This window comes from Kogia breviceps, chromosome 3 (assembly GCF_026419965.1).
Source record: "Kogia breviceps isolate mKogBre1 chromosome 3, mKogBre1 haplotype 1, whole genome shotgun sequence".
NCBI classification, from domain to species: Eukaryota; Metazoa; Chordata; class Mammalia; order Artiodactyla; family Physeteridae; genus Kogia; species Kogia breviceps.
In genome coordinates, this window is record NC_081312.1 from 169,325,050 (window position 1) to 169,351,758 (window position 26,709).

The 26,709-nt window shown below is 44.8% G+C and overlaps 1 protein-coding gene and 2 pseudogenes across 1 annotated transcript in view; 2 read left to right on the forward strand and 1 right to left on the reverse strand.

The window, feature by feature from the left end:
- Nucleotides 1-12,487, reverse strand: part of LOC131752394 (coiled-coil domain-containing protein 3-like) — a 101,209-nt gene extending 88,722 nt beyond the window's left edge. The window contains exons 1-2 of the mRNA XM_059056724.2: nucleotides 11,849-12,487; nucleotides 7,700-7,874 (exon numbers count right to left, since the gene is read on the reverse strand). Of these exons, the coding sequence (XP_058912707.1) occupies nucleotides 7,700-7,874; nucleotides 11,849-12,222 (549 nt within the window). The 5' untranslated portion in view covers nucleotides 12,223-12,487. The remainder of the gene's footprint in view (nucleotides 1-7,699; nucleotides 7,875-11,848) is intronic.
- Nucleotides 12,488-14,101: 1,614 nt separating this feature from the next.
- Nucleotides 14,102-18,805, forward strand: LOC131752918 (keratin, type I cytoskeletal 18 pseudogene; annotated as a pseudogene).
- Nucleotides 18,806-25,587: 6,782 nt separating this feature from the next.
- LOC131752399 (p53 apoptosis effector related to PMP-22 pseudogene) lies at nucleotides 25,588-26,276 on the forward strand (annotated as a pseudogene).
- The last annotated feature ends 433 nt before the right edge of the window (nucleotides 26,277-26,709 follow it).

The window sequence follows — 26,709 nt, forward strand, 5'->3', positions numbered from 1 at the left end:
GATTCACATGCAGATGAATGAAATTGGACCCTTATCTCATACCATATACACAAATTAACTCAAAATAAAGACTTAAAGGTAAGACCTGAAACTAGAGAAAGAAACTTCTTGACATTGGTGTGGGCCATAATTTTCTAGATAGGACCCCAAAAGCACAGGCAACAAAAGCAAAAATTGATAAACTGGATTGCATCAAAATTAAAAGCTTCTGTACAACAAAGGAATCAATAAAATGAAAGGGCAACCTATGGGTTGGGAGAAAATAATTTACAAACCATCTATCTGGTCCAAAATATACAAGGAACTCATACAAGTAAACAGCAAAACAAACAACCTGATTTAAAAATGGATGAAGGAATTGAACAGAAATACAAATGGCCAACTAATCATAAGGGAAATGCAAACCAAAGCCATAATGGGATATCACCTCATGCCTGTCACAATGGTTAGTGTCCAAAAAATGAAAGATAACATGTGTGAGCAAGGATATAGAGAAAAGGGAACACTTGTACACTGTTGGTGGGAATGTAAATTGATGCAGTCATTATGAGCAACAGTCCAAATGGAGGGTCCTCAAAAAATGAAAAATAGAACTACCATCCAGCAAACTCTCTTCTGAGTATATACACAAAGAAAATGAAATCAGTACCTTTAAGAAATCAGTACCATGTTCACTGAATCATTAATCACAATAGCCAAGACATGGAAACAACCTGTGTCCATCAGCAAGTGCATGAAGATAAATGTGGTATATACACATACAATGGAATATTATTCAGCCATGAAAAAGAAGGAAATCCTGCCATTTGTGACAATACAGATGGACTTTGAGAGCATCATGTTTAGTGAGATAAGTCAGAAAAAGACAAGTACTGTTTGGTCTCACTTATATGTAGAATTTTTTTTTAAACCCACAATGAGATAGCACCACATACCTATTAGAATATCCTTTTTTTTTTTTTAACTGACAATACCTAGTACTGATGAGAATGCAGAACAACTGGAAATCTCATACAGGGCTAATGCAAATGCAAAATGGTACACTCACCCTGGAAAACAGTTTCGCATTTTCTGATAAATTTAAACATACACTTACCTTATGATCCAGCAAACCCATCCAAGGTATTTACTCAAGAGAAACGAAAATTTATTTTCACACAAAAACCATACATCTCTATTTAGAGCAGCTCCAGTAGCCTAAAACTGGAAACAACCTAAGTATCTCTAACTGCTGAATGGATAAATAAAACTGTGGTACAGCCCTATAGCAGAATATTCCTAAGCAATAAAAAAAGGAGTGAACTACAGATACATAAAACACAGACAAATCTCAAGTGCTAAACGAAAGAAGCCAAACTAAAAAAAAAAAAAAAAAAAAAGCAACATACATGATTCTATTCACATGACAGGAGTTGAGGTTGGGGAAGGGTCTGACGATATGGCAGCAGCTCAGGGGAGGGTTTTGGCTATGATGGAACTTTTCTATATTGCGGTTGTAGTTGTGATTATACAACCATGTGTATCTGTCAAAACATAACGGTACATGAAAAAGAGTGACTTCTGATACATGTGGATTTTAAATATTAATTTAGAAAATAGAAATAGAGAGGGAGAAAGAGGAAGCCTCTGCTTACTAAGGCCTCAGAGCTCCCTGAATGAGAGATAATACATTCAACAAATGTGTAAGACACCATAAAAACATACCAAATATACAATAGTGAATAAAACAGATATCCCTGCCCTCGAGTAGTTTAGTCTACTTGGGAAGACAGCATCTGATGACTAGGAAAACAGGGACCAAGAGGCTTTGAACAGGATGGCTGCCATCTTTATTTATTTTGGATGACTGCCATCCTTAAATACAACAGCTGCCCCCCACCCCCACCCAGCTGTTCTGCCCCCTTCACCTGCAGCCTCATCTGTATTCAACCCTCCACAGCCAAACGTCCTGAAGGAGTTGCCCACTCCCACTATCTCCATATCCTCTTGTCCAACTCTCTCCTCACACCCCACAACCTAGATTCTCCTCCCTCACTCTATGGAACTGTCCTCATGTCTGCCACCAAAGTCGAGTGGTTACTTGACTTCATCTTACTTGACTTCTCAACAGCTTTTGGCTCTGTCCATCACTTATCCTTCTGGAGACATTCTGTGCCGTTGACTCTCCTAGTTTTCCTCGTACCGGTCTGACTGCTCCTTCTCCACCAGTGTTAGCATTCTACACCACTCAGCCCTACCCTAGGGCTTCTACTCTTACTCTAAGCCCTCTCCCATGGAAGTCTCATCCGTGTCCAGTTTCAGCTGACACCTAGTTATCAATCAGACACAAAGGTATATCTTCTACTCAGAGCTCTTCTCAAAGCTCCAAAGTTACAGACCCAACCACCCATTCAAGATCTCACATGGATGGCTCAAGGGCACCTCAACTCAACATGTCCAACCCTAGACTCATGAATTCCCTACCAAACCTGTCCTATCCCCATTTATCAGTGTTAGTCCTGGCATGCAGTCAGCCAGGAACACAGGAGTTATCTTTGACCCTCCCACCTATTGTACCACCCAAATCCAAACCGTCATGAACATCTACTGATTTTATTTCCTAAGTCTCTCTCAAGTTTGCCTACATTGCTCCACCCCCATTGCCTCCACTCTGGTCCAACATCTATCTGGTAGCTTTCTAACAATCACTACCTGTTCTTACCATATCACCTGGATCCCCTCCAATCCAGTTCCCTACTCCTGCCACTTTGGGTGGTGCGTGTGTGTATGTGTGAATTTGCTCCCATCACCCCTTACTTTCAAAACATCAAGGGTTTCCCATTACTGTAGAACAAAGCCCAGTCCTCACCAGGATCTATCGATCAGATCCTACCTACTGCTCTGGCCTCATTCTTCTCACTCACTCCCTTTCCTCCAGCCACAGGAGCTTTCTTTGGTTTCCTCAAAGGCACCATGGACCCTGCTACCACAGAGCCTTTGCACAGATTCTTCTCCCTCTCTGGATTGCTCTCATTTCCCATTTACCCCAACATTAACTAAGATAACTCCTCATCTATCAGATTTTAGTCCTAGTATCAGTTCAGCAGAAAAGGCTTTCTTTACCCCTAAGTCTAGATCAGACACCCTGATTATTTCCTTTCTTTTCCTTGGAGCATTGATTTCCATTTTAAATTATAAAGTCATTAACGTGGTCTTTTGACTGTGTTCACCATCAACACTAAGACTATAAACTTCATGAGATCAGGGACTTTGTATTTTGCTCAACACTGAAACTCTAGTATCTAACACAGCAGCTGCCTCATGGTAGGCACTCAATAAATATTTGCTAAAGTTTGGACTTGGGACTTCCCTGGTGGTCCAGTGGTAAAGAATCTGCCTTACAATGGAGGGGACGTGGGTTCAATCCCTGGTCAGGGAACTAAGATCCCACACATGCCACGGGGCAACTAAGCCTGAGTGTCGTAACTACTGAGTTCGTGCGCCTCAACTAGAGCCCATGTGCTGCAAACTAGAGAGCCCACGCACTCTGGAACCTTCGCGCCACAACCACAGAGCCCACATGCCCTGGAGCCCGCAAGCCACAACGAAAGATCCCGCATGCCTCAACGAAGATCCCACATGCCGCAACTAAGACCTGATGCAGCCAAAACGATATAAAATAAAATAAATAAGTAAATAATTGATCTTAAAAAAAAAAGATTGGACTCAACAATCCCACAAAATGAGGTATGTATAATGTTATACATGTCCGCGCTCTACGTAATGTCAATGAATTGGAAACAGCGTAACTATCTATCGACAGGGGACTTGATTGAATATATACAGTGAGGCATTCATACAATGGAATATTATGCAGCAATTTAAAGCAACTTACATGCATTGATATGGAAAGATTTTTAAGATCTACTTATGAATAAAGCAGGGCACAGCAAAGTGTGCATAGTGCAGTGCCACTGGTGTCAGACGACAATAAATCATGTTTGAATTGTTTGTTGGATGAGAATACTCATCGAACGTTTACAAGAAACTGTTAACAGTGGTTACTTGTTTGGAGGGTAGGTGGGAACTGGGTGGATGGGTGTCAGAGGTGGGAGAAAAAAACTCTACTGACTACCATTTTGTACTTTGAGATTTCGGAATCCACATGAACATGGTTTATAATTCAGTAAACGATTTTTTTAAAGTGTTCCCTGGCTGGAACCCAATAAGTTCTATTGAATGAATTACAGCACATATGACAGCTGTTCCCATCTCCAACACATATCCCTGTGACCACTGCTGCCACCACTCTGCCACTGACCTGGGAAAAAGCAGGAAGCTTTTTTACAGCTACATATCCTTTAAATTTTAAAGCCCTACTTTCTAATTACCAATTTACAGTCATCACTCTTTATACCTGACAAAGTGCTTTCAAACATGTGCTCTAATTAGGTCCTTATAACAACCTGAGACAGTGTATATGTTTTTAGCCCCATTTTACAGATGAGAAAACTGAGGTTGTGAGAAATTAAGGGTCCCTCCCTGAGGTCAGGCCTCTGGAAATGGCTGAGCCAATCTCAATCTCCTGATGAAAAGTCCGGGTTCCTTCTGATGCAGCTTGGAGGATGACAACTCCCCCACCATCCTTCCTGACTCCAAAATGGGAAAAAAGAAAGATGGCAGCAGGTCTTTCACAGATTTTACTTCAATCCCATGAGATTCTAGAACAGTGTGGATCAGCCTGGGTATTGGTCCTAGGGGACAGGACTTGCTGAGAGGGGAAAACAGACAACTTCTGTTTTGATTGTTACAGTCACCCAGCAGGGAAGAAAAGAAGGAAAATCTTCTTGGCTGGTGCGGAGAGAACCCTGCCAGAAAATGGGATGGATGCTCTAACTTGCCAAAGGCATCCCCCGCGGTCCCATTAACACCATGATACTGCACCAGAGAGGCACTAAACGTTTAGGAACGCTGCTGATTTCCTGGCAACTGTTGAAAGCAAGACTGTGTTTCTACTGTCTGAGGCGTGGGTGGGACGTTTGAGGATGGAACTAGAGAATGGGAGGATGTGGCTGCTGAGGATGAGTGGCGGGTCACCGTGGGGGTGCATCACAAAAAGTTTCCCTACAGAAGATTTTCCTCTGGTTCCATTTCTTAACCTCCAGATGGACCCTTAGAGTCCCAGATTCATGTGATGCTCTGAGAGAGTGAGAACTATGAGAGAAAAGAATGAGATGTGCCCTTCACAACCAGCGCCTAGATCCACCGTTCAAGCTGACTGGGGGTTTAGAGAAGAGCAGCAGCAACAGCGGAAAGGACAAGAACTCAGCGTTCCTCCAGGATTATCATCATCTAAGATACGGCACATAGTTCAAGAAAGCCATGTTAACGTGAGACATCCAAGGCCATTCATAAAGGTCTCAGAACAAACGAAGGATTCATGTGTTCCGATTAGCAAGAGTCTAACTGGAGTAAAAAGGTGACCTGCACAGCTCCTCTGATCCCTCCTAAGACAGAGAACCCACCACACCTTAGGAAAAACATAGCTTCTGATGTAATATGATGTGTTTATCCTGCGGAGGAGAGAAAATAGCATGCTCACCTTCAGACCGAAAAGGCAGAGAATTTTTAGCCTTTTTTGGAAGAAAGGAGAAAGTAATTGTCAATAACTCTTCATCTAACTCTGAGATCTTCAATTCACAGCTACTTTAATCACTCCAGAGGCCATAAAAATTTCTCAAGGAGTGTTGTAAAAATCAAATGCTAACATTTACCAGAAAGCCAGCTTAGTGTTAGTTTAAACCTAAATTCTCAAAAGAACTAGCTAATTTAATGTAGCTCTACTGTGGTACATTTCAAAACGGACCCCGGATAAAAATGGAAAGAGCCAAGGTGTTGAAAAGTACAAGGTCCATAAACTGCCTTCAGCTACACAGCAGCTCAGCAATCTGGAACAATTAATTTTCCTCCCCAGAAGCTTCTGACTCTTAGAGCAAATGCACATGCCCACCCTTTGTTGTCTAAGAGACCAGGGTGATGAAAGGGAAAAGGAATTCTCCCCAAGATCAACATCTGACCACCAGAAATAGGACTGCCTTCACACTGAAACAATTCTCCATGGTCCTATTTTTCTACTTTTTTTCTAAGAATGGAAAAATCTAATTCCAGGGAAATGTGAAAAGCTTCATTATGTGACCACAGGGCTAATCAGTTATATAGCTAAAGAGTTCGGGGGCTAAGCTATAAGGTATTTTTGGAACAACATCTGATCTCTTGATTTAAATCTGTTGTTACCAAGGATTTAGTAGTTTAAGCAAAACTCCCACAGGATGGAGACCCAAAGGACCAGGACTAAAAGGATTTCATTCGGAACATGCTAAGGACTGACCCAGGCTGGGGATACGCAGGCTGATACTTGGTAGGTCCAGTTCAATGCGGGGTGGGTGCCAGCACAGATGAAGAGCAGAAAAACAAACTAACAAACAGGTGCTTGGAACCATGTTGGGAGCAAAATAGAAGACAAGCACTCAGAAAATTCTGGCAAACCATGGAGGAAGGGTCAGAGGAGTCTAGATCTCTGTCAGTAGAGGAGGCCTAAGGAAGGAACGCTTGGTCACGTTAAGGAAGTAAGAATCAACATTTTTCCTTAGTTGGACGCACCTGCCCATCATGAGAACAGTTTCTGGGCAAAGAACATGAAGAAAGCCTCCAGGTGCCAGGGAGCCCTGGGCAGAAGGTAAGGAGGTTTGGGCAAACAAGGCCGCTCCCCTGGACCAATCCACCAGACAAGAGAAAGTCACATCCTCCAAGGCTACCCCAGATAGCAGAAAAGAAGGAAGCCACCTAACATGTGCAAATTGACCCATAAAAAAAGTCCTTGTTTCAGGGGACACCCACATCCCCACATGAGAACTCTCTCCAGTGATCTGTCACATGGTCCTAAAAACATCTCAGATGGGAGACTGGGAGTCATGGGCCACCACCTCCCCTGACCTGGTCCCACCATCACCACAGGTCTATTGTGGCAATGCCACTGCTCTGGGAAAGTGACAATCCTCAAAATGTCCCCACAACTCTGGCAACTGCCTCGGATTGAAAGATTCCTTTTATATTTTCATGCCCCAAACTACCCGACCCTTACATTGCACAATTACCTTGGTCACACTGTACCTCTACGTCTTGGCAACTATAGATAAGAATCATACAAGTGTTAGCTATGATAATTACTTAATTCCACTTCCTTAAGGGCTTCTTCTTTCCTCTTAGAAAATTCCTTAGAGCCCTATGCTATCAATAATAATGATAATAATAGTGGTAGTAGTCATAATAGCACACGTGTATTGAGCACTTACTGTGCCAAGTACTATGCTAAGGGCTTTACACATTTCCATTTCCTGCCTAGTTAAATCATGTCCCCTCAGCCCCACGGGGTAGCTGCTACTATTGTTTCCATTTTACAGAAGAGGAAACTGAGGCACAGTGTGCCAACCTTCACCCCATCTCGTTCCCTCACTTGGTGAGGAACCCCGCGCCAAACAGTAAAGCCTCAGAAATCCAAAGTTTATGAGCAGTGTTTGTGAACTGCTGGCAGGGAAGGGAGGAAAATACTCTTTGGCCTGGGTTTTTGGAAGAGGACTCTTGACTCCCTTGGTCACAAAATGCACACAAGATGTAGCTACTCTATTATTTTGCTGTAGCTCAGGGTACAGCCAATTCTTACCCTAGTATCTTCTTGGACCTCCCAGTCACTGGAGAAAGTTGCCAGTTGCTGCCCTTGGGAACAGTTTGAAAACTGGAAAAGGCTGGAAAACATCCTTCTGTTCTCTTGAGTGTCTGGAAAGATGGCATCTTGGAAATTGACTCCGTGAGGCAAGAGGTTATAATTTTCATCCATCCTAATGGAAAAAAAGGAAACAAAGCAGAGCTGTAGACTGGATACCTGTGGGGTGTACCATCCTGAATCAAGAGTCAACAGAAGACTGTGGCAGTGCTGTCAATTTTATGACAATGTCTTTTTTAAAATTAAAGTATTGTTGATTTACAATGTTGTGCTAATTTCTGCTGTATAGCAGAGAGACTCAGTTATACACATATATGTACTTTAAAAAATATTCTTTTCCATTATGGTTTATCCCAGGAGACTGGATATAGTTCCCTGTGCTAGACAGTAGGACCATGTTGTTTAGCCATTCTAAGTGTAATAGTTTGCATCTACTAGCCCCAAACACTCAGTCCATCCCTCTCCCTTCCCCACATCCTCCTGGGCAACAAGAAGTCTATTCTCTTTACCTGTGAGTCCGTTTCTGGTTTATGGACAGATTCACTTATGCCATATTTTAGATTCCACATGTAAGCGATATCATATGGTATTCGTCTTTCTCTTTCTGACTTACTTCAATTAGTGTGATAATCTCTAGTTACACCCATGTTGCTGCAAATAGCATTATTTTGTTCTTTTTTATGGCTGAGTAGCATACCATTGTATATATACACCACATCTTCTTTACTCATTCATCTGTCGATGGACATTTAGGTTGTTTCTACGTCTTGGCTATTGGGAATAGCGCCGCTATGAACATAGGGGTGCATGTATCTTTATGAATTATAGTCTTGTCTGTGTATATGCCCAGGAGTGGGATTACTGGATCATATGGTAATTCTATTTTTAGTTTTCTAAGGAACCTTCATACTGTTTTTCATAGTGGCTGTACCAACTTACGTTCCCACCAACAGTGTAGGAGGGTTCCCTTTTCTCCACACCTCCTCCGGCATTTGTTATTTGTAGACATTTTAACGATGGCCATTCTGACCGGCATGAGGTGGTACCTCATTGTAGTCTTGATTTGCTTTTCTCTAATCATTAGTGATGCTCAGCATCTTTTCATGGGCCTACTGGCCATCTGCATGTCTTCTTTGGAGAAATGTCTGTTAAGGTCTTCTGCCCATTTTTCTGATTGGGTTGTTTTTTGTTGAGTTGTATGAGCTGTTTTGATACTTTGAAGATTAAGCCCTTGTCTGTCACATCATTTGCAAATATTTTCTCCCATTCCATAGGCTGTCTTTTCTTTTCTTTTTTTTTTTAATGGCTTCTTTTGCTGTGCAAAAGCTTGATTTCGATTAGGTCCCGTTTGTTTACATTTGTTTTTATTTCTATTGCCTTGGGAACCTGACCTAAGAAAACATTGGCACGGTTTATGTCAGAATGTTTTGCCTATGCTCTCTTCTAGCTTCATGGTGTCATGTCTTATGTTTATGAGAGACAGTCTCATAAAGGCACAAAGTCTCTCAGCCATTTTATTTTTGTGCGTGGTGTGAGTGCGCATTTTAACTTCATTGATTTAGATGCAGCTGCCAATTATACGACAATGTCTTACATGGCTCTCCTTAGAGGAGCGACTTTGTTTCTCTGCCTCACATCACGAGTCTATTCTTAAGGTTCTCAAACAATGTGAGTTGGGCAATGGGGGAGTGCGTGCACGTGTCTGTGTCTATTTGTGTCTCCCAAGTGGCCTTCCTTCTCAGAGTGTTTCTTGGTGAAAGGAAAGCCAGTTGTAATGAGCCGAGATTCAAGTCCTACCATTGCTACTTATCTCCTGTCTGACACAAAGTGAATTTCTTCAATTCTCTCAGCTTCAATTTACAATCTATAAAAAGAGGGCGACAACAGCGCCTTATTATTTAATGGTGGTGCAAGGACTGCATTTTTAAAAGTAAGTAAAGCATCTGGCACAGAGTGAGGACAGTATGAAAGTTAGTTAACATTTTTACAGAGCCTCACGTAAAGTACCTCTTGGCAAGATAAAGTCAAGACAAAGAAAAGGAGAGATGGGAGTTACCCTCCAGCCCAAAGGGGACATTTAGGGGCCACCAGGGAGTCTCCACTGCCACCTTCTCCTGTGACACTGACCAGAATCTGTCCTCTTCTCAGTGGGTCCCAGAATAACAGAAGAGGAATGATTTGTATGCGGTTGTTAACACACATCAGGGCAACACAGCCCTGAGAAATAGAAATCTGTCAGCCTACCATTTGACTCTGTATTTCTGCCCTAACGTTGTATAAACATGTCAGAGCAAAAGATGAAAGAGTTGGCTGACCACCGCAGAGCCAGCAGACAAAACCGTATTTCATTATAAAATCGGAAAAGAAAATAATGTCTTCTCAAGTACTCCAGCTCTTTTTTCTTGGGAAAATAAAGTTTTATTGTTGAATAGTTTTATAGCTGGGTTCCCAGTGCTTTCCCTAAATAAAGGCATGAAAAAAGTCTATGTGAAGTTTCTCCGTATCAAGAAGACACTGTCTCACTCCTTGCTGACTTCATTTAGAAACTGTACTTCTCAAGCAATTTTAAAATATTCAGCTTAATCTAGCTAAACCACCCAAGCCAACACAAAGCACGCCGTGTATTCTAAACTTAGATATTCTGGCTTCAATATGGAAAACATGTGTTGACATGAGCTTACCGATGGCCCTCTGTGGAACTTACTGTTTTCTTTCTCAGTGACATGAAATCTCGAGAGCTCAAAGTGAGTCTGCAGGCCAAGGTCATGGTCATTCCATATATCCTTACTGCTACTCCAGGGGCTGGGAAGACTGGATCTATTGCCCATCACAGCCGTGGATTCACTCGCTATCTTGATAGATACGTTAGATTCCATTTTGAGGTTCTGTATCGGTCTTCTCCTTCAACTGGAGACAACCAATGCATTTAGGGTTCCACCTGCTGTTTTTTATTTCAAACTTCAGTTGAACCCATCGTCTGAATTCTTATCCACACGCATTTCATCGTGACCACAAGACCAACTTTCATGGAACTGCACGAGATTCCAGGAGTCTCCAATCAGGCAGGGCGTCCTACCTAATTCACCTCTGTATTCTTCAAAGCCCTGTGACACCCCGCCTCCCCGCCCCAAGCCCTTACCGCCCCCCAGGTCCCTCCTCCATAAACCTTTGCTATTTCGAAGCGCCTGGCATTGAGGTCTGCTGGCAGCTGATATGAGCTAACACGAGTGAAACAAAAGGACAGCAGCTGGGTTGCATTCCACGCCATTCCCATCTTGGCATTTAAGCAGGTGCGCAGGATAGAGTAACTATTCGTTCCCCATCTAACCTGAACCAGGTGTTTTGCATGAGTTACTGTGTTTTAGTCTCAACCAGCCTTGTTTCTCACATTATGAAGGTGAGGCTATTGAGGTTCTGCACAAGGTCAGTAACTTGCTCAAAATCACAGGGAGAGCAGAATTCCAGCAACAGTCTGATTTCAAAGGGGTTTTGCTTTGACCACCGCCCAGCCCAAACTACTCCCACCGAATCCAGTTTAAAATATAGGGTCCCACCTATATTAGAGTTCCACCTAAATTACGGTTCCACCTGTTCTTTATTTCAAACTTGAGTCGAAGCCATCACCTGAATTCTTACCCACAAGCATTTCATCTGGACCAAACCAACTTTCATGGAACTCAATCAGAGAGGGCTCCTGCCTGATTTACCTTTATATTCCTCAAAGCACTGTGACCAGGGTCTCCCTGCGCCCCCCCGCCCCGCATAAACCTCTGCTCTCTGGAATAGGCTGGCTACTTGTTGCTGGAAACCACCTAGAACTTTATGTCTGAAACATTCTTCTGTCCTTTAAGCGCAAAAATCATCCCTCTTTGCCAAGTCTTAGCCAGAGGTACCCAGGATGTTGTAGACACGTCGGGAGGAGCAGGAAAGAGTCGAGTACGGGAAGGAGCGCCCAAGGCAGCATCTAACATCGCACGCACGGCCAGGATCCCGTGGGAGGTCCTGATCCGGCTCCGAATAAAGGTGACCTCGGTTGGTCACACGCAAATGGCCGAGGGGGTTGTGTGGGGCGGGAGGTGGCGGGCTCACCTGAGGAAGAAGAAATAGGAGTAATCCTGGACCACGGTGTGCGAGTGACAGGAGAAGTAGCCCAGGCCGGTGAGGTTGAGCCTGGAGCCCGCGGGCACCTCGAGCATGCTGCCCCACGCCTGGTCGCACAGCATCTCGATCTCGGCCGAGTAGAAGAGCCCCGCCTCGCCGGCCTCGTACTGCCAGGGCAGGTAGTTGTACAGGCTGTGCACCTCTTGGTGCAGCGCCAGCACCTTGGCGTACACGATGATCTCGGCCAGCTCGGCGCGGCAGCCCTCGCTCAGGGGTCTCCACTCCGAGGGCAGCTGGCAGCTGCGGGAGGTCCCCAGCCGGCCGGCCAGGCAGAGCGCGGCGAGCAGCAGCGAGCGCAGCATGCCGGCGGCGGGGCGAGCGGCGGGACCGGCCGGGTGGGCGCTGCGCCCGAGGCGCACTAGCCGGGGCGCATGGCGGGGAGGCCCGGGGCGGAGCTGGAGCGCCGGTGGCGTCGGGGAGCCCGGAGCGCCCGGCCCACGGCGCCGCCCCTCCGGCCGGGGAAGCGCAGCCCTGGGCACTCGGCGCGCCGCTCCCTCCGCCGCCAGGATCAGCCGCTGGCCCTCGCCCGTGACGCTTTAAAAAGGGCACGGGGAGGGCCGACCGCCGCCTCCTCCTGCCCCTCGCGGCTGGGGCGTGGGCGGCGGCTGGGGCGTGGGCGTGGGCGTGGGCGGCGGCGGGCGGGGCGGAGGCGGGACGCGGGCCAAGGGCGCGCGAAGCACGGGAGACGCGCGGGGCGCTGGACCCGTAGCTCCGGGCCAGGCGCGGTGTTTGGGAGCGCAGGGATCCGCGGAAAAGCCAGGGCTGGGAGCGGCGGCCCAGCCCTCTTGCAGCGCCCCGAGGACCGACTGGTCGAAGCTTTCCAGGCTCAAAGCCTGTTCCAGATGTGGCATCTTAGAATGATCGCTGTCAATTACCATGATTACGCTGTATACGTTTTTGCATTTTCTGTAGTTCATTTGGAGTCAAATACATAGAAATCTAACTTTACCATCGCAGAGGTCAACTAGGAAATTCAATGTGATATAACAAACTTTTCTGGATTCATTCATTCTCTCTCTCTCTCCCCACCCCCCCTTATTTTTTAATAATGCTCTTAGGAAAGCCTTAAAGATTTGAAAAGCCAAAGCCAGACTGCTCTGATTTTCCTACAGTTACATGCTTTCATGTTTTACGTCATTCCTACATTCAGATTCTGAATATCCTTCACCTGAGAAATAAATTCAGAAGTAAATTCCAAACAGCTTTTCACAAGTCAATGAGTGGCTGTGAGGAGAGCCAAACTCCAGTTAAATCTTTACTCCTAAACTCAGCGGTTCCTTTTATCTCCAAATTGCCTTAATTGTTCCTAATGTAGTAAGAAGAAAAAAGGATATTATTTATAAATATGTAATATTTTATATAGGCAATACACATACATAATATGCATATAATATACATATCATGCATATGTCATACATATTATATAATATATATTTATAATAAATTTATAATCAAAACTTCTGCAAGCATATTAACCAGGGTATCTGCAATTGTAAATCTTAGAATCCAGCTGAATTCTTCTCTGTACTGAAGGGAAGAGTTCTTAGGGAATTCTGGAAGGAAAGGTAAAGAGAAAAGACTGTAGAGAAGCAGGAGATAAAATTCCAAGGCTGGGCCTCACCTCCCGTGATCCCCAAATTTTCTTACTGTGATCCCTGAATCTTCGGTTAGGACAACTAAATTCGTGAGTGCTTCTTGTGACTGAAGTTTTTGAAAGGCAACTCTGGGGCACAGATCCAGCCAGTGTGGGACAAGGAATGGGGAGGAAGAGTTTGTGAAGAGGGCAGCCTCAGGGAACCAGAAGACATCTTAGGGAGGGCTCTGGCATCCCAAGAAGTGGAATGACCAGGACTCCAGCCTGTGCTGCCCAGTTCCTGAGAGAATGGAAGGCTCCAGCCGACATGAGGTCACACTAATCCAGAATCTGATCAGTGACTCAATGGACCAAATTCTTATTCCTACAAAATCATCTGTGATGGGCCTAAAAGAAGAAAGAAATAAGAGTAAGAGCTCCTCACAAATAATAACTAACCCCTGCATAGCTAGTAGGCAGCCTGAGGCCTCAATTAATTTTGTAGAAAAAGTACTTATATTGAGGGAAACAAGTGGACAGCAGTCCCGATGGTATATGACTCCTCACAAAGACCCCGCCCCCCATGGTAAGTACCAGACTTTCCCACGATGGGGAAATGGTATTGGAGGATGGCATCAGATGTCGTACTTCAGGACTGCTCATTTCTCACAGCTCTGGAGGCTGGAAGTCCAAGATCAAGGTGTCAGCAGGATTGGTTTCTGGTATGGTTGCTCTTCCAGGCTAGTAGACGGCCGCCTCCCCTCTGTGCCCTCACACGGCCTTCCTTCTGTGTACCTGCAGAGGGAGAGAAATCTCTGGTGTCTCGTCCTCCTCTTGTAAGGACACCAGTCCTATCAGATTAGATCACCACCCTTGTGAACTCATTTAACATTAATTACTTCCCTAAAGGTCCTATCTCCAAATACAGTCTCACTGGTGGTTAAGGCTTTAAGATATAAATGTAGGGCAGGGAGGAGGGGGCGGGAACAGGGGACACAATTCAATCCATAAGTTATTTAGCAGGTGTTCTGCAGCTTTGCTAGAGAAAAAGGGAGAGAGGATATAAAAGGGTTTATATTCCTGGCAAGCCGACCTAGAGCAAGCATTGCCAAATTATAATATTAACAACTGCTAACATTTATTCATCGCTTACTATGGGCCAAGCACCATTGTAAGGACTTTGCATATTGTAATGCTCCAAACAACACTTTGAAGTAGGTACTGCTTATATAGACTAGATAACTAGTAAGAACCTACTGCATAGCGCAGGGAACTCTATTCACCACTCTGTAATGACCTATATGGGAACAGAATCTAAAAAAGAGTGGATATATGTGTATGTATAACTGACTCACTTTGCTGTACAGCAGAAACTAACACAACACTGTAAATCAACTATACTCCAATTTTTAAAAATTAACTTAAGAAAAAGCAGGTACTGCTATCATCCTCATTTTAGAGATAAGGGACTTAAGAACAGAGAGGTTAATTGACTTACTAAGATCACAGAGCTAGAAAGTGACTGAGCCAGGATTCAAACCCCAGCATCAAATTCCAGAGTCCATGCACTTAACTACAGCATTAAAATATGGACAAAACAATCAATGTTTTAAAGGCATGAGTGGGCCCTTTATCAAGAAGTAAGTAGAGTATATGAACAATAATAACCTTCGCAGAATCACCAGTGATGATTAAATGAGGGTGTAATTGGACTAACATTAATTTTGTTTTAACCAGCAGCCCTGCTCTATAAGTTATTAAGTTTATTTTAAGTTAGTGCTATAACTTATGCAGAGAAGACAATAAGGAAATTTTTCTTTTTAATTGTATCTTCAAGTGCTTCGGAGGCCTGGAAAACATTTGTCCATTTCTATAGACCTTAAAACCCTGACTTTTCTTTCCATTTAGATGAACAAATAAATAAAAATCAGTATGCACGGCTGATGTCTCTCTTGTTGTATAAACTTGACAGAATCAAAACTCTTCCAATACTGCCCAGAATGTATTTTCCAGACATGAGGGCCTTTGAGAGGTTGTCCTTCTCCTGGACTCTTCACAGACACAGTCATGCTCTTTTTCTCTGTAAAGTCTAGCAGAGGGCCTCGCTGATTGGGGTTCTTCATCTGGAGCCCTGGGTGTGAGAGTCCCCTGGTGAGCAGCTCCTCTTTGGGGACTAAGAACTCCAAACAAGCAGAGCTCAAGGTAGTCGGGATGGGAAGCAAAAACTCTATGACTGAATCTATGGGTTCAGTGGCAAACAAGCCACTTCCACCCCTGGATTCCAAGACCCGTATATTCTGGCTACGGGGGAGATAGCACCATATATGTTCTCTGTTTCAAACGTGTACAATATCCTTCACAGCATTTACAATATCCTTTAAGATAGCACCCCATCCTTTCAGGATGTTGACTCCCATCTGACACAGGAACTGAGTCTTCAAAAGCCATTACACTGTATCAGTAAGCTTTCAAAATTCGCTCAGTTGCTTCTAGGTGATGTAGTACATGGCTAGACCACTTAATTGCATGGCCAAGACCCCACTGCTGCATTCGCTTTGCTGTGAGAGAAGAGATGCTATGGAAGTCACTGATCAGAAGCAATGCTACGGAAAGTACCATGACAGTGAATAAGGTGTTCTTTGGTCCATAGATAGTGCTTCTGGCAGAAGCATTGTAGGGCAGGGAAGGCACATCCACACCTAGAATGTATCTACTCCAGTGAGGACAAGTCTCTGCTCCCTCCAAGATGGAAGAGGTCCAGTGCAGTCAACCTGCCACCAGGGCATCAGTATTGATCTCTGGTGCTGACATAGAAAGCCCTCAGCACTGGTGTCAGCAGGGTGAGCCTTAGTAAGGTAAGTTCAGAAACACGAAGTGAGCAAATACTGTTCGAAAAATCGCACAGATAGACTTGCTCAACACAGGGTTGCCACAAACCTTCAATTTGCAAAAAGACATAATATCTGTAAAGCACAGTAAAGTGAAGCATAATGAAACAATATATGCCTGTATTCTAAATATATATAAATGTAGATATATCCTAACATATATATTATATATTCTAATATATATACATATATCTCGTATTGGTGACACATATAATATTATATATATATATATAATCATATAATATATATATTCATCTGCTTTTCTGGTGATGCCTAACACGTATCCAATCAAACCGCTATCAACTGCCCCAGGGTTGGTATCCATCTGTACTACTGGCCATCTCTCAGTCTGGACATTGTGTACGACTAAGTATGTTGCTCAGAGTTCTACCCATGGGAATGTTTTCCCTCACTAGCGTCCTTCAGCATCAACCCTGAGTGGCAGGCACTGAGTGATACTAGCATACAAGACAGAACGATCTGTAAACCAGGCTTATAGTTGATTCTATAGGTGGGTCCAAGTAGCACATTCAAATGTGATATATACAGTTGACCCCTGAACAACAGGGGTTTGAACTACACTGAGCTTGAGTTTGAGTCCTCTTATAAGGGGATTTTTTTTCAATGAATATGTATTATGTTTTGTGGGACCTATCTCCCACCTTCTAATTTACAGACACATTACTAAGGCCTCTAAAGTATCTGCTACTTTATGAACATCAAATCTAATCATCATAATGTCATCAGTGAGCTTGGAGTATGATGTTTTGTGGAATGTCAAGATAATCCAGATCTGTCCAGAATAATATGACAGAAAGTAGAACTGGTATAGCCGGGAGGCAAAACTGTGAAAGTGCACTGTTAGCCCTGACAAGTAAAAGCAAACTGTTTCTGGTGGCCTTTACAACTTGGTATAGAGAAAAGGGCATACACCAGGTCAGTAGCTGCAAAGCAAGTGCTCAAGAACATGTCAATTTGCTCCAGGAAAGATACTACATCTGGGGCAGCAGGTGGAGTTTTAGTCACCACTTCATTAAGTTTATAGTAGGCATCACTCATTCTTCAAGATCAGTGTGACACACTCCACGGCCCAGCACCTGAGTCCTGGCCTCGCTCTTTCCTCGCGGAACAAACGTGAGCTTCAGCGCCCAGTCCACCTTCTCCAGCTACTGGTCCGTGGGCTCCATGCAGCCACCTGGCCACCGGGTCCGACCGGTCAGCAGCACTGCCAGCGTCTATGCAGGCGCCGGGGGCTCGGGCCTCTGGATCTCCGTGTCCCGCTCCACCAGCGTCCGGGGCGGCTGGGGGTCCGGGAACCTGGGCGCCGGGATGGCCAGGGGTCTGGTGGGTGTAGGGGGCATCCAGGGCGAGAAGGAGACCATGCAAGACCTGAATGACTGCCTGGCCTCCTACCTGGAGAGGGTGAGGAGCCTGGAGGCCAATAATAGGAGACTGGAGAACAAAATCCAGGAACACCTGGAGAAGAAGGGACCCCAGGTCAGAGACTGGGGGCACTACTTGAAGACCATCGAGGACCTGAGGGCTCAGATTTTTGCAAGTTCTGTGGACAATGCCCGCACCGTTCCGCGGATTGATAATGCCCATCTTGCTGCTGATGACTTCAGAGTCAAGTATGAGACAGAGCTGGCCATGCACCAGTCTGTGGAGAGTGACATCCATGGGCTCCGCAAGATCATTGATGACACCAACGTCAGCCGGCTGCAGCTGGAGACTGAGATTGAGGCTCTCAAGGAGGAGCTGCTGTTCATGAAGAAGAACCGCGAGGAGAAAGTAAAGGGTCTACAAAACCAGATTGCCAACTCTGGGTTGACCGTGGAGTTGGATGCCCCCAAAGCTCAGGACCTCAGCAAGATCATGGCAGACACCCGGGCCCAGTATGACGAGCTGGCTCAGAAGAACCGAGAGGAGCTGGACAAGTACTGGTCCCAGCAGACTGAGGAGAGCACCACAGGGGTCACCTTGCAGACCGCTGAGATAGGAGCTGCTGAGATGACACTCACGGAGCTGAAACGCACCATCCAGTCCCTGGAGATCGACCTGGACTCCATGAGAAATCTGAAGGCCAGCTTGGAGAACAGCCTGAGGGAAGTGGAGGCCTGCTATGCCATGCAGATGGAACAGCTCAATGGGGTCCTCCTGCACCTGGAGTCGGGGCTGGCCCAGAGCCGGGCAGAGGGGCAACGCCAGACCCAGGAGTACGAGACCCTGCTGAACATCAAGGTCAAGCTGGAGGCTGAGATCAACACTTACCACCGCCTGCTGGAAGACGGGGAGGACTTCAATCTTGGTGACGCCGTGGACAGCAGCAACTCCATGCAAACCATCCAGAAGACCACCACCCTCAGGCTCGTGGATGGCAAAGTGGTGTCTGAGACCTCAGACATCAAAGTTCTGAGGCATTGAGTTAGCAGGGTGCCCTGGGGAGCAGGAGGCCAATAAAGGTTGAGACGTTACTGCATTTAAAAAAAAAAAAAAAAAAAGATCAGTGTGACTTTTGCACAGGTCAAACTGGTGAGTTCAATGGAGATGTGATAAGTGTCATGTTTTGTGCAGCTTTCAGCCTATAGATAACTAATATTGTGGCTGGACCAGCCCTTGTGGTTCTTATTATAACTGTAAGATGCCCTCATCAATAACTAATAGGAAACTTTGAAAACAAAGAAAATTTTATTACTTTCAAGTCCTAGAAATTACATGGTACACATAGGGTCATAGAGCAAAGTCACAGGTAGAGAGAGAGAACACAGGCCTGGAGTTCTGTTATCTAACCATCTATCTATTTATCTATTTATTTAGCTAGCTGCGCCAGGTCTTGGTTGTGGCACACGGGATCTTCGTTGCGTCATGCGGGGTTTCTTTTTTTAGTTTTGGCATGCGAATCTTTAGTTGCAGCATGTGGGATCTAGTTCCCTGACCGGGGATGGAACCTGGGCCCCCTGCATTGGGAGCGCGGAGTCTTACCCACCGGACCACCAGGGAAGTCCCTGGAGTTCTGCTTTTATTGGGGTTGAGGGTGGGCTGCCTAGGATTTTGCAGGCTCACTATTTATTGGTGAGTTTAAAATGTAAGAGCAGGACTAATAAGAACCTGCTATATAAAAAAATAAGTAAAATAAAATTCAAAAATTCAAGGGCTTCCCTGGTGGCGCAGTGGTTGAGAGTCCGCCTGCCGATGCAGGGGACACGGGTTCGTGCCCCGGTCCGGGAAGATGCCACGTGCCGCGGAGCGGCTGGGCCCGTGAGCCATGGCTGCTGAGCCTGCGCGTCCGGAGCCTGTGCTCCGCAACGGGAGAGGCCACAACAGTGAGAGGCCTGCGTACCGCAAAAAAAATTCAAAAATTCAAGATAAATAAATAAAAGGTAAGACCAGGAACCTAAAGCACAAGAAGAGGAAAACCAGGAGCCCAGATGGTCAGTTATCGAAATCAACCAGGATCTCTAACAAAGGAGCTGGTGGGTTGGAGTAGGGACAGCCTGGCTTTTTATCTAGTCTTGCGGCTGGCATTGTGTTTATTCAAGATAGCTGATTTTGAAGAGGATGCCTTGGCAATCAAAGCTTAAATCAGGCACTTACACTACGAAAAATAAACAAACAAACAAAAAACTGTCAGGGCCTACACTACATATCATCACCCAGACTTCTTTCAAGTCTTTGATGGCAACATTAACTTTTGCACTCCTCCCAGGGATGCAGTACTGTTTCTGATTTACTCTCTTGATATGAAAGGAAACCCTAGGGGCGTCTACTTAGCCCTTCCTACCATAGTGGCCATCAATGGGCCAGAGACCAAATGTGGGGATCCTTCCCCTTGTCAACTATGTCTATTCCAATTACACCTTCAGAAACTGGGGAAATAACCACTAGCTGAGTCTCTGGACTCCCCAAAGTTAACAAATGAACAAACAAAGACTCCAGCAGCTACAATTCAGAGTTATCCTACCTGAATTAGGTTCAGAACGTTCTTTCACTTTTGCCTGTTATTTTAATATTGTACATATGGAACAGGCCCAGAAAGGCTGACCAGAGAACAACAAGTTAAAAATAAAGGATGTTCTTCCCATTATATCATATTTCCCAGTTGTACGGTGTCTTTCTTGGAGGATCTCAATGTGCTATGTAAATATTAACTCATTCTTCCTTCTGGTTCCCTTGGAAGGCAGGAAGCCAATGTTATTTCACAGATAAAGAAGCTGGAGTCCCAAGGGGTTAAAAGCCTTGCCTGCGATCACACAGCTACAGGGAGCTGGGGGTGCTGGGAATGGGGCTTGGGGTCAGGAATCCCTGCCTGGTGTCCCCTGGCTCCCAAATAGGGCCTTCTTCTTAAGAGACAACTTTGTGTGTTAAAACTCTGTGGGAATCTTGTTCTATAAAAGGAAGGTTATGGGATGCTGAGATGCGACATACGTTATTCTTCCCCACATTCATGCAGGGTACATTTTCAGGAGGCAGGTTTAGGACATGTAGGTATTGTCTATAATATTGATAGTTCCAATTCATCCAATTTGGGGACTAATATTTAGCCTAAAAGACCCTTACAGTGCTGAATCCATGACAATTCTATCAAGAGAAGATAAAAATAAGGAGGCTTAACTCTTGACAGACATCTTAATCTATGCCATTTTATGCACCCGCATTCAGAAAAAGAATGAGCTAAATTTGGGGTTGACAAGCACCCCGCAGGAATGCATGGCTCTCTGTTAGGTTTTAGGAACCCTGCTTACTGCCTCACTCTACTGTCACAATGAAGACTTGGCCAGACCCCTTTTCACAGTTGACAAAACAGAAACAGAGAGACTAGTTGATTTTTCAAGTAATTGAGCTGAGGCTGTAAGAATTCCTGTTGTAATTTTAAGTACGTCAAACCAAATTCCCAACACCCTTTTGTGTAAGTTTTTAGATGCTAAATGGAAATGCTAGGCATGGATTGAGCATCTTGACACTCTAATATCATCAATCAACACGTACATTTCAACAAATAACTTTCAACATTTACCTTTCAACTACCATGTGTCAGGCACTATTCTAGGCCCTGGGGATACAGCAGTGACTAAAACAGAGACCCCCTCCCTCTTGGGGGGGGTACATCCACCAAAAGTCAAATTGGTGCCATTGATAAGTTGGGGAGAGAAAGGCTTGCCTTCGAAGACATAGCCTTTACCTGGGAGAGGATGGCTCGAAAACCTCGATCAACATCCTCTGAAACAACTTCATTTAAATGTCCAAGTAACTGACCAGGTTAAAATTCAGCGCTCTGGGTCTCAAATGAGCCTCTGAGAAGCCAAGTTCCCCTTTCTATTTCAGAGTGTAACCAACCCTCAGACTGAGAGCAATGTGGGTTTCATTGACATTAGTGTCACATCATTTCCTTCACATCATTTCCTTTCACATCAGTGTCCTTGGAAGGAAATGAAAACAATAAGCCACAGTTGAGGAGGAGGAGTGGAGAGAGGGTATCTGTGTGATTTTCCTAAAGCCGCTCTGACTCTCCCTGAGATGTTATCAACAAGTGGTTCTTTCCCATAGGAAGTGAAGTCTTGTGGGGAGGGTGGTAGAAACCATGGTGGGTGGAGTGGAACGAAGTTCTTAAAAGGGAAGAGCCCTCCTGCTGAAGAGAGGACATACAGCTGGGCCCACTCAACAGACTGTAAATTCACAAACTGTGCATCCTGGACCAATTTTCACCTCTCAGCCCTTGCCTGTTACCTCAGCTTATCAGTTCCTGCTCCGGGAATGTATAAAACTGATAGAATAGCATGCATGGGAAATTTTATTTAAACACAGACATATAAACCATTGGGTGTTTTCAATTTGCTGGTTCAATGTTTTTGCCAGCTGCATAGAAGAGTTCAAATCCTGTTGAAAAGCTTGCTGGAGAAACAGGCTTTTATTCCAGAGGAAGGATCTCATAGGATTTTGGCTTGGTGGGACATTGTGATGACCACTGAGAAATGAATAGAAAGTTTGGATTTCAGGTAGTCTTATGTTCACTGTGAAAGCACTGCATGAAAAGGGTTAATAAATATGGCTCTGAAACATACATAAAACTAGATTGCAGCCCTTTTTTTGGCATCAGGAAGAAGTCCAACAGATTCATTTATAGCAAAACCCCAAAGCCATCACAATTAGAGTCTTTTTACTCCCTAAGTGATTTTTTCACTTGCATTCTGCAGTTATTAACCTTTCTATCTGTGCTCTTATTGCAAAGGCATAATGTGATCAGTATCTCAGCAACTTCTACCCCTAAGGTAAAGTACTTTGCAGAAAAATATCTGCTTTTTCCAAATTTTCCATTACTGATTTTGTTCCACTTAAAAATATTATAGGGCTTCCCTGGTGGCGCAGTGGATGAGAGTCCGCCTGCCGATGCAGGGGACGCGGGTTCGTGCCCCGGTCCGGGAAGATCCCACATGCCGCGGAGCGGCTGGGCCCGTGAGCCATGGCCTCTGAGCCTGCGCGTCCGGAGCCTGTGCTCCGCAACGGGAGAGGCTACAGCAGTGAGAGGCTCGCGTACCGCAAAAAAAAAAAAAAAAAAAAAAATTATAACTTACTGCCAGTGACCCCACTTTATACATTATAGCCTTTAAAAATAAGTTTTCCAAACCTGCGTTAATGTGAGCACTACATGTAGTGAGTAGCAGTGAGCAGGCACTATTGAGTTACATGAATGAATGAATATGTATGTTCTGCATCTATAAATGTACAACTTCAGCTGAAAGATAATCCAACACTAAAACTATTTATTCAATTTAAATGTTCCCTTATCATGTATTTAATTTTTGTGTTCGAACTAAAAAATGTGGGCTTTGGGGGTGGATTATAGCTATAATATAATATAGCTATAAATGTTCTACTCATTATTTACAAAAAATGAGTTCTTTGTGGGAATAACTAAGCTTAACACTTAACAATAGGAGCAGATAACGCTTCTGAAATCGTTTTTTTAAAGAAACCGATTCCAAGTACAATAGGTTCCCTTCTGTCTTTCTCTTCTCAATCTCAGCTTAATCTTGCACGAATCTCCAGATCTTCACTCAAGAGCTTCTCACTCCACTTCAATCCTTCCTTGGAGTCAACTCTCTTCTATTTCTAGTAACACACTTTGGGGGAAATTGGCTGTAAAAAAAATCTTACAGCTTTTTTCAGCAATAAGTTCTGAACTTCAACTTGCATGAGAGCTCATTCCCGTGACCAGCTTCTATCAGTCTGTGGCTAAAGCAATTCTGCCCAGAAGTGTGGCTTCCTTTACTCAGCTCTCTTATCTCCTTTCCACTGGGGAAAATTAAGAGAGAAATAGCGAGTGATCTGCTCTCAGAGTATAACACCTACCTCCCTTCTCTGCTTTGTGACTTTCCAACCTCCCATCACCTAATGGGTAGATTCTCTCCAGTAAGATGGACACTGTACAGGGATGGGAATCTCCAGCCCTCTTTTCCTGCTTTTCTATTTCCCTACCCTCTCCTTCCTCCATCCTCTCACAAGAGATGAGGATTTACTAACTTTAGTGGTGAGAGCCCAGGACATTCATCAGGTCCTATCTGCCAGTGAGCAGGTTGATGGTGCCTTAAGGACAAGACAGGTGGGCAGACCTCTCTCATCAGCCTCCGCCTGTAGACTATGCAGAAGCTGTCTTCTCAGAGCATTCATTTCTTTTCTCCACCTCTTCCACCTCTAATGGCATGCTAAAATGGGCCAGGGGATCCAGACTTCTCTCTAGTTTTCTCCCTCCCCGAAGTTATATCTGAGAGGCTTGTGCCAAGATTTAGATTCAGGATAAAACGTAGCTGATCCTCTTAGACCGTGAGCTGAAATCACATGCTTCAACTCAGTTTTGCCAGAGAGTCAAGCATTGTCTGGTACTAGGGCCTGTTTGGCTATAAATAGAGTGGTATAGGGGGCCTCTCATTATATGAGACTCCATTGCTTGGGTTATTTAAGAGAAGCAAAGTCATCTTAAAGCAAACCTATTCATTAATAAACTGACTACTTACAAAATTAATGTCCAGGGCTTCCCTGGTGGCGCAGTGGTTGAGAGTCCGCCTGCCAATGCAGGGGACACGGGTTCGTGCCCTGGTCTGGGAAGATCCCACATGCCACAGAGTGGCTGGGCCCGTGAGCCACGGCCGCTGAGCCTGCGCGTCCGGAGGCTGTGCTCTGCAATGGGAGAGGCCACAACAGTGAGAGGCCCGTGTACCGCAAAAAATAATAATAATACTGCTCCTGGCCTTGGAGAAGTGAAAAAAAAATAATAATAATAATAATGTCCAACCAAAGACCCTTTCTTTCAAGACATTAGTATCCATCCTACCAACATTATAGCAGATAATAAATTCAAATATAGAAGAAGTGAAAAGAACTTGTAAATATTACAAAAGATGCAGGATTTCATGAAGTTCATGAAAGCAATATTGCAGAACTGCTTGAAATATATGTCAAGACAATAATAAATGGGGGGGCTTCCCTGGTGGCACAGTGGTTGAGAATCTGCCTGCCAATGCAGGGGACATGGGTTCAATCTCTGGTCCGGGAAGGTCCCACATGCTGCAGAGCAACTAAGCCTGTGTGCCACAACTACTGAGCCTGCGCTCTAGAGCCCGTGAGCCACAACTACTGAGCCTGCGTGTCACAACTACTGAAGCCTGCACGCCTAGAGCCCGTGCTCCGCAACAAGAGAAGCCCCCACAATGAGAAGCCCACGCACCACAACGAAGAGTAGCCCCCGCTCACCGCAACTAGAGAAAGCCGGCGCGCAGCAATGAGGACCCACCTCAGCCAAAAATAAAAATAAATAAATTTATTTTAAAAAATAATAATAGTAAATGGGGATATTTGACCAGTTAACAACTGAAGAAGAGAAAATAAACAAAGATGATGACATAAAAGATACAAAGCACGTGGAAAAATTAAATAAATTTTTTGAATATTTTTGCAAAAACAGCCCTTTTTCTGATTACATCAAAAGTCAAATGTGAAGTCAAAGATATTTTATCCTACCATTATACAAGTGCATCTAAAAATCTGCTAGGTGGGGCGGGCGCCTCGCCCCCGCGGCCAGCCCCGAGCCGCGTCCTCCAGGAGCCGCCTCCCCGCGGCCTCCTCCCTTTTGTCGCGCTGCCGGCGCTCGAGGGTCACTCTCCGCCGGCGTCCGAGCCCCACGCACTCCTCTCCTCTCCACCACCACCGTCAAGATGCTGGCCTGCGGCCTGGCCTGCGAGCGCTGCAGGTGGATCCTGCCCCTGCTTTTGTTCAGCGCCATCATTTTTGACATCATCGCGTTGGCCGGCAGCGTATGGCTGCAGGTGGACGGTGCCAGCCAGGAGTCCTCCCTGTGGCCAGCGGTGTACCTCACCGGACAACTGCGACAGCCTCATGAACTATGCGTGGGGAAGGGCAGCTGCCGCCACGCTCATCTGTGGCTTCATCATCCGGGTGATGTTTCATCCCCTCTTTCTTTGCCCTCTGCGGATCCCAAATGCTTGTCTTCCTGAGGATGATTGGAGGCCTCCTGGCCCTGGCTGCTGTGTTCCAGATCATCTGCCTGGTAATTTACCCTGTGAAGTACAACCAGCAGTTTATCTTTAATAGCAACTCTGATGTCACTTACATCTATAGCTGGGCCTACGGCTTTGGGTGGGCGGCCACGATTATCCTGATTGGCTGTGCCTTCTTCTGTTGCCTCCCCAACTATGCAGATGACCTGCTGGGCAATGCCAAGCCCAGGTACTTCTACACGTCTCCCTAAGGTGGGGAATGAGCTGAAGAACGTCACTGCTGCTGAGATGGATTCCAGAGACAGAAACTGTTTCCCCCGGAACACTCTGAGCCTATGTTTGGGGCAGCGTTCATATCATTAAACTACAGTCAAAATGCTAAAATACTTTGGGAGAGAATATTTCTTAAACAGTTATAGAGTTTCATATTCATCTTTTATCTATGATTTGTAGAGTTAAACAAGACTTACTTCTTTTAACTAATGACCTAATTACTAATATGCCAGTGTTTCCTTTTATCTAGCCATGCCATTTATATTGCATTTGTAGAAGAATATGAGAATGAAACTAACCACATAATTTATAAGGTAAAAATGAGAAGGCTTCAAAGATTTGAGTAATCTGATCAGGTTTCTGTTTCTCCCAGATGGAATGAACTGGGTCTATAAAGGACTAAGGAGAGAGGAAGATATGGGTAAAAATTGCCAGTGACCAAATATTCTAAAAGAACTGCAAAAAATAAATACTTTTTCAAGCCTTCAGCTATTTAAAGAAGCAAAATCGTTTCCTAAATGCATATCATTTGTGAGAATTTCTAAT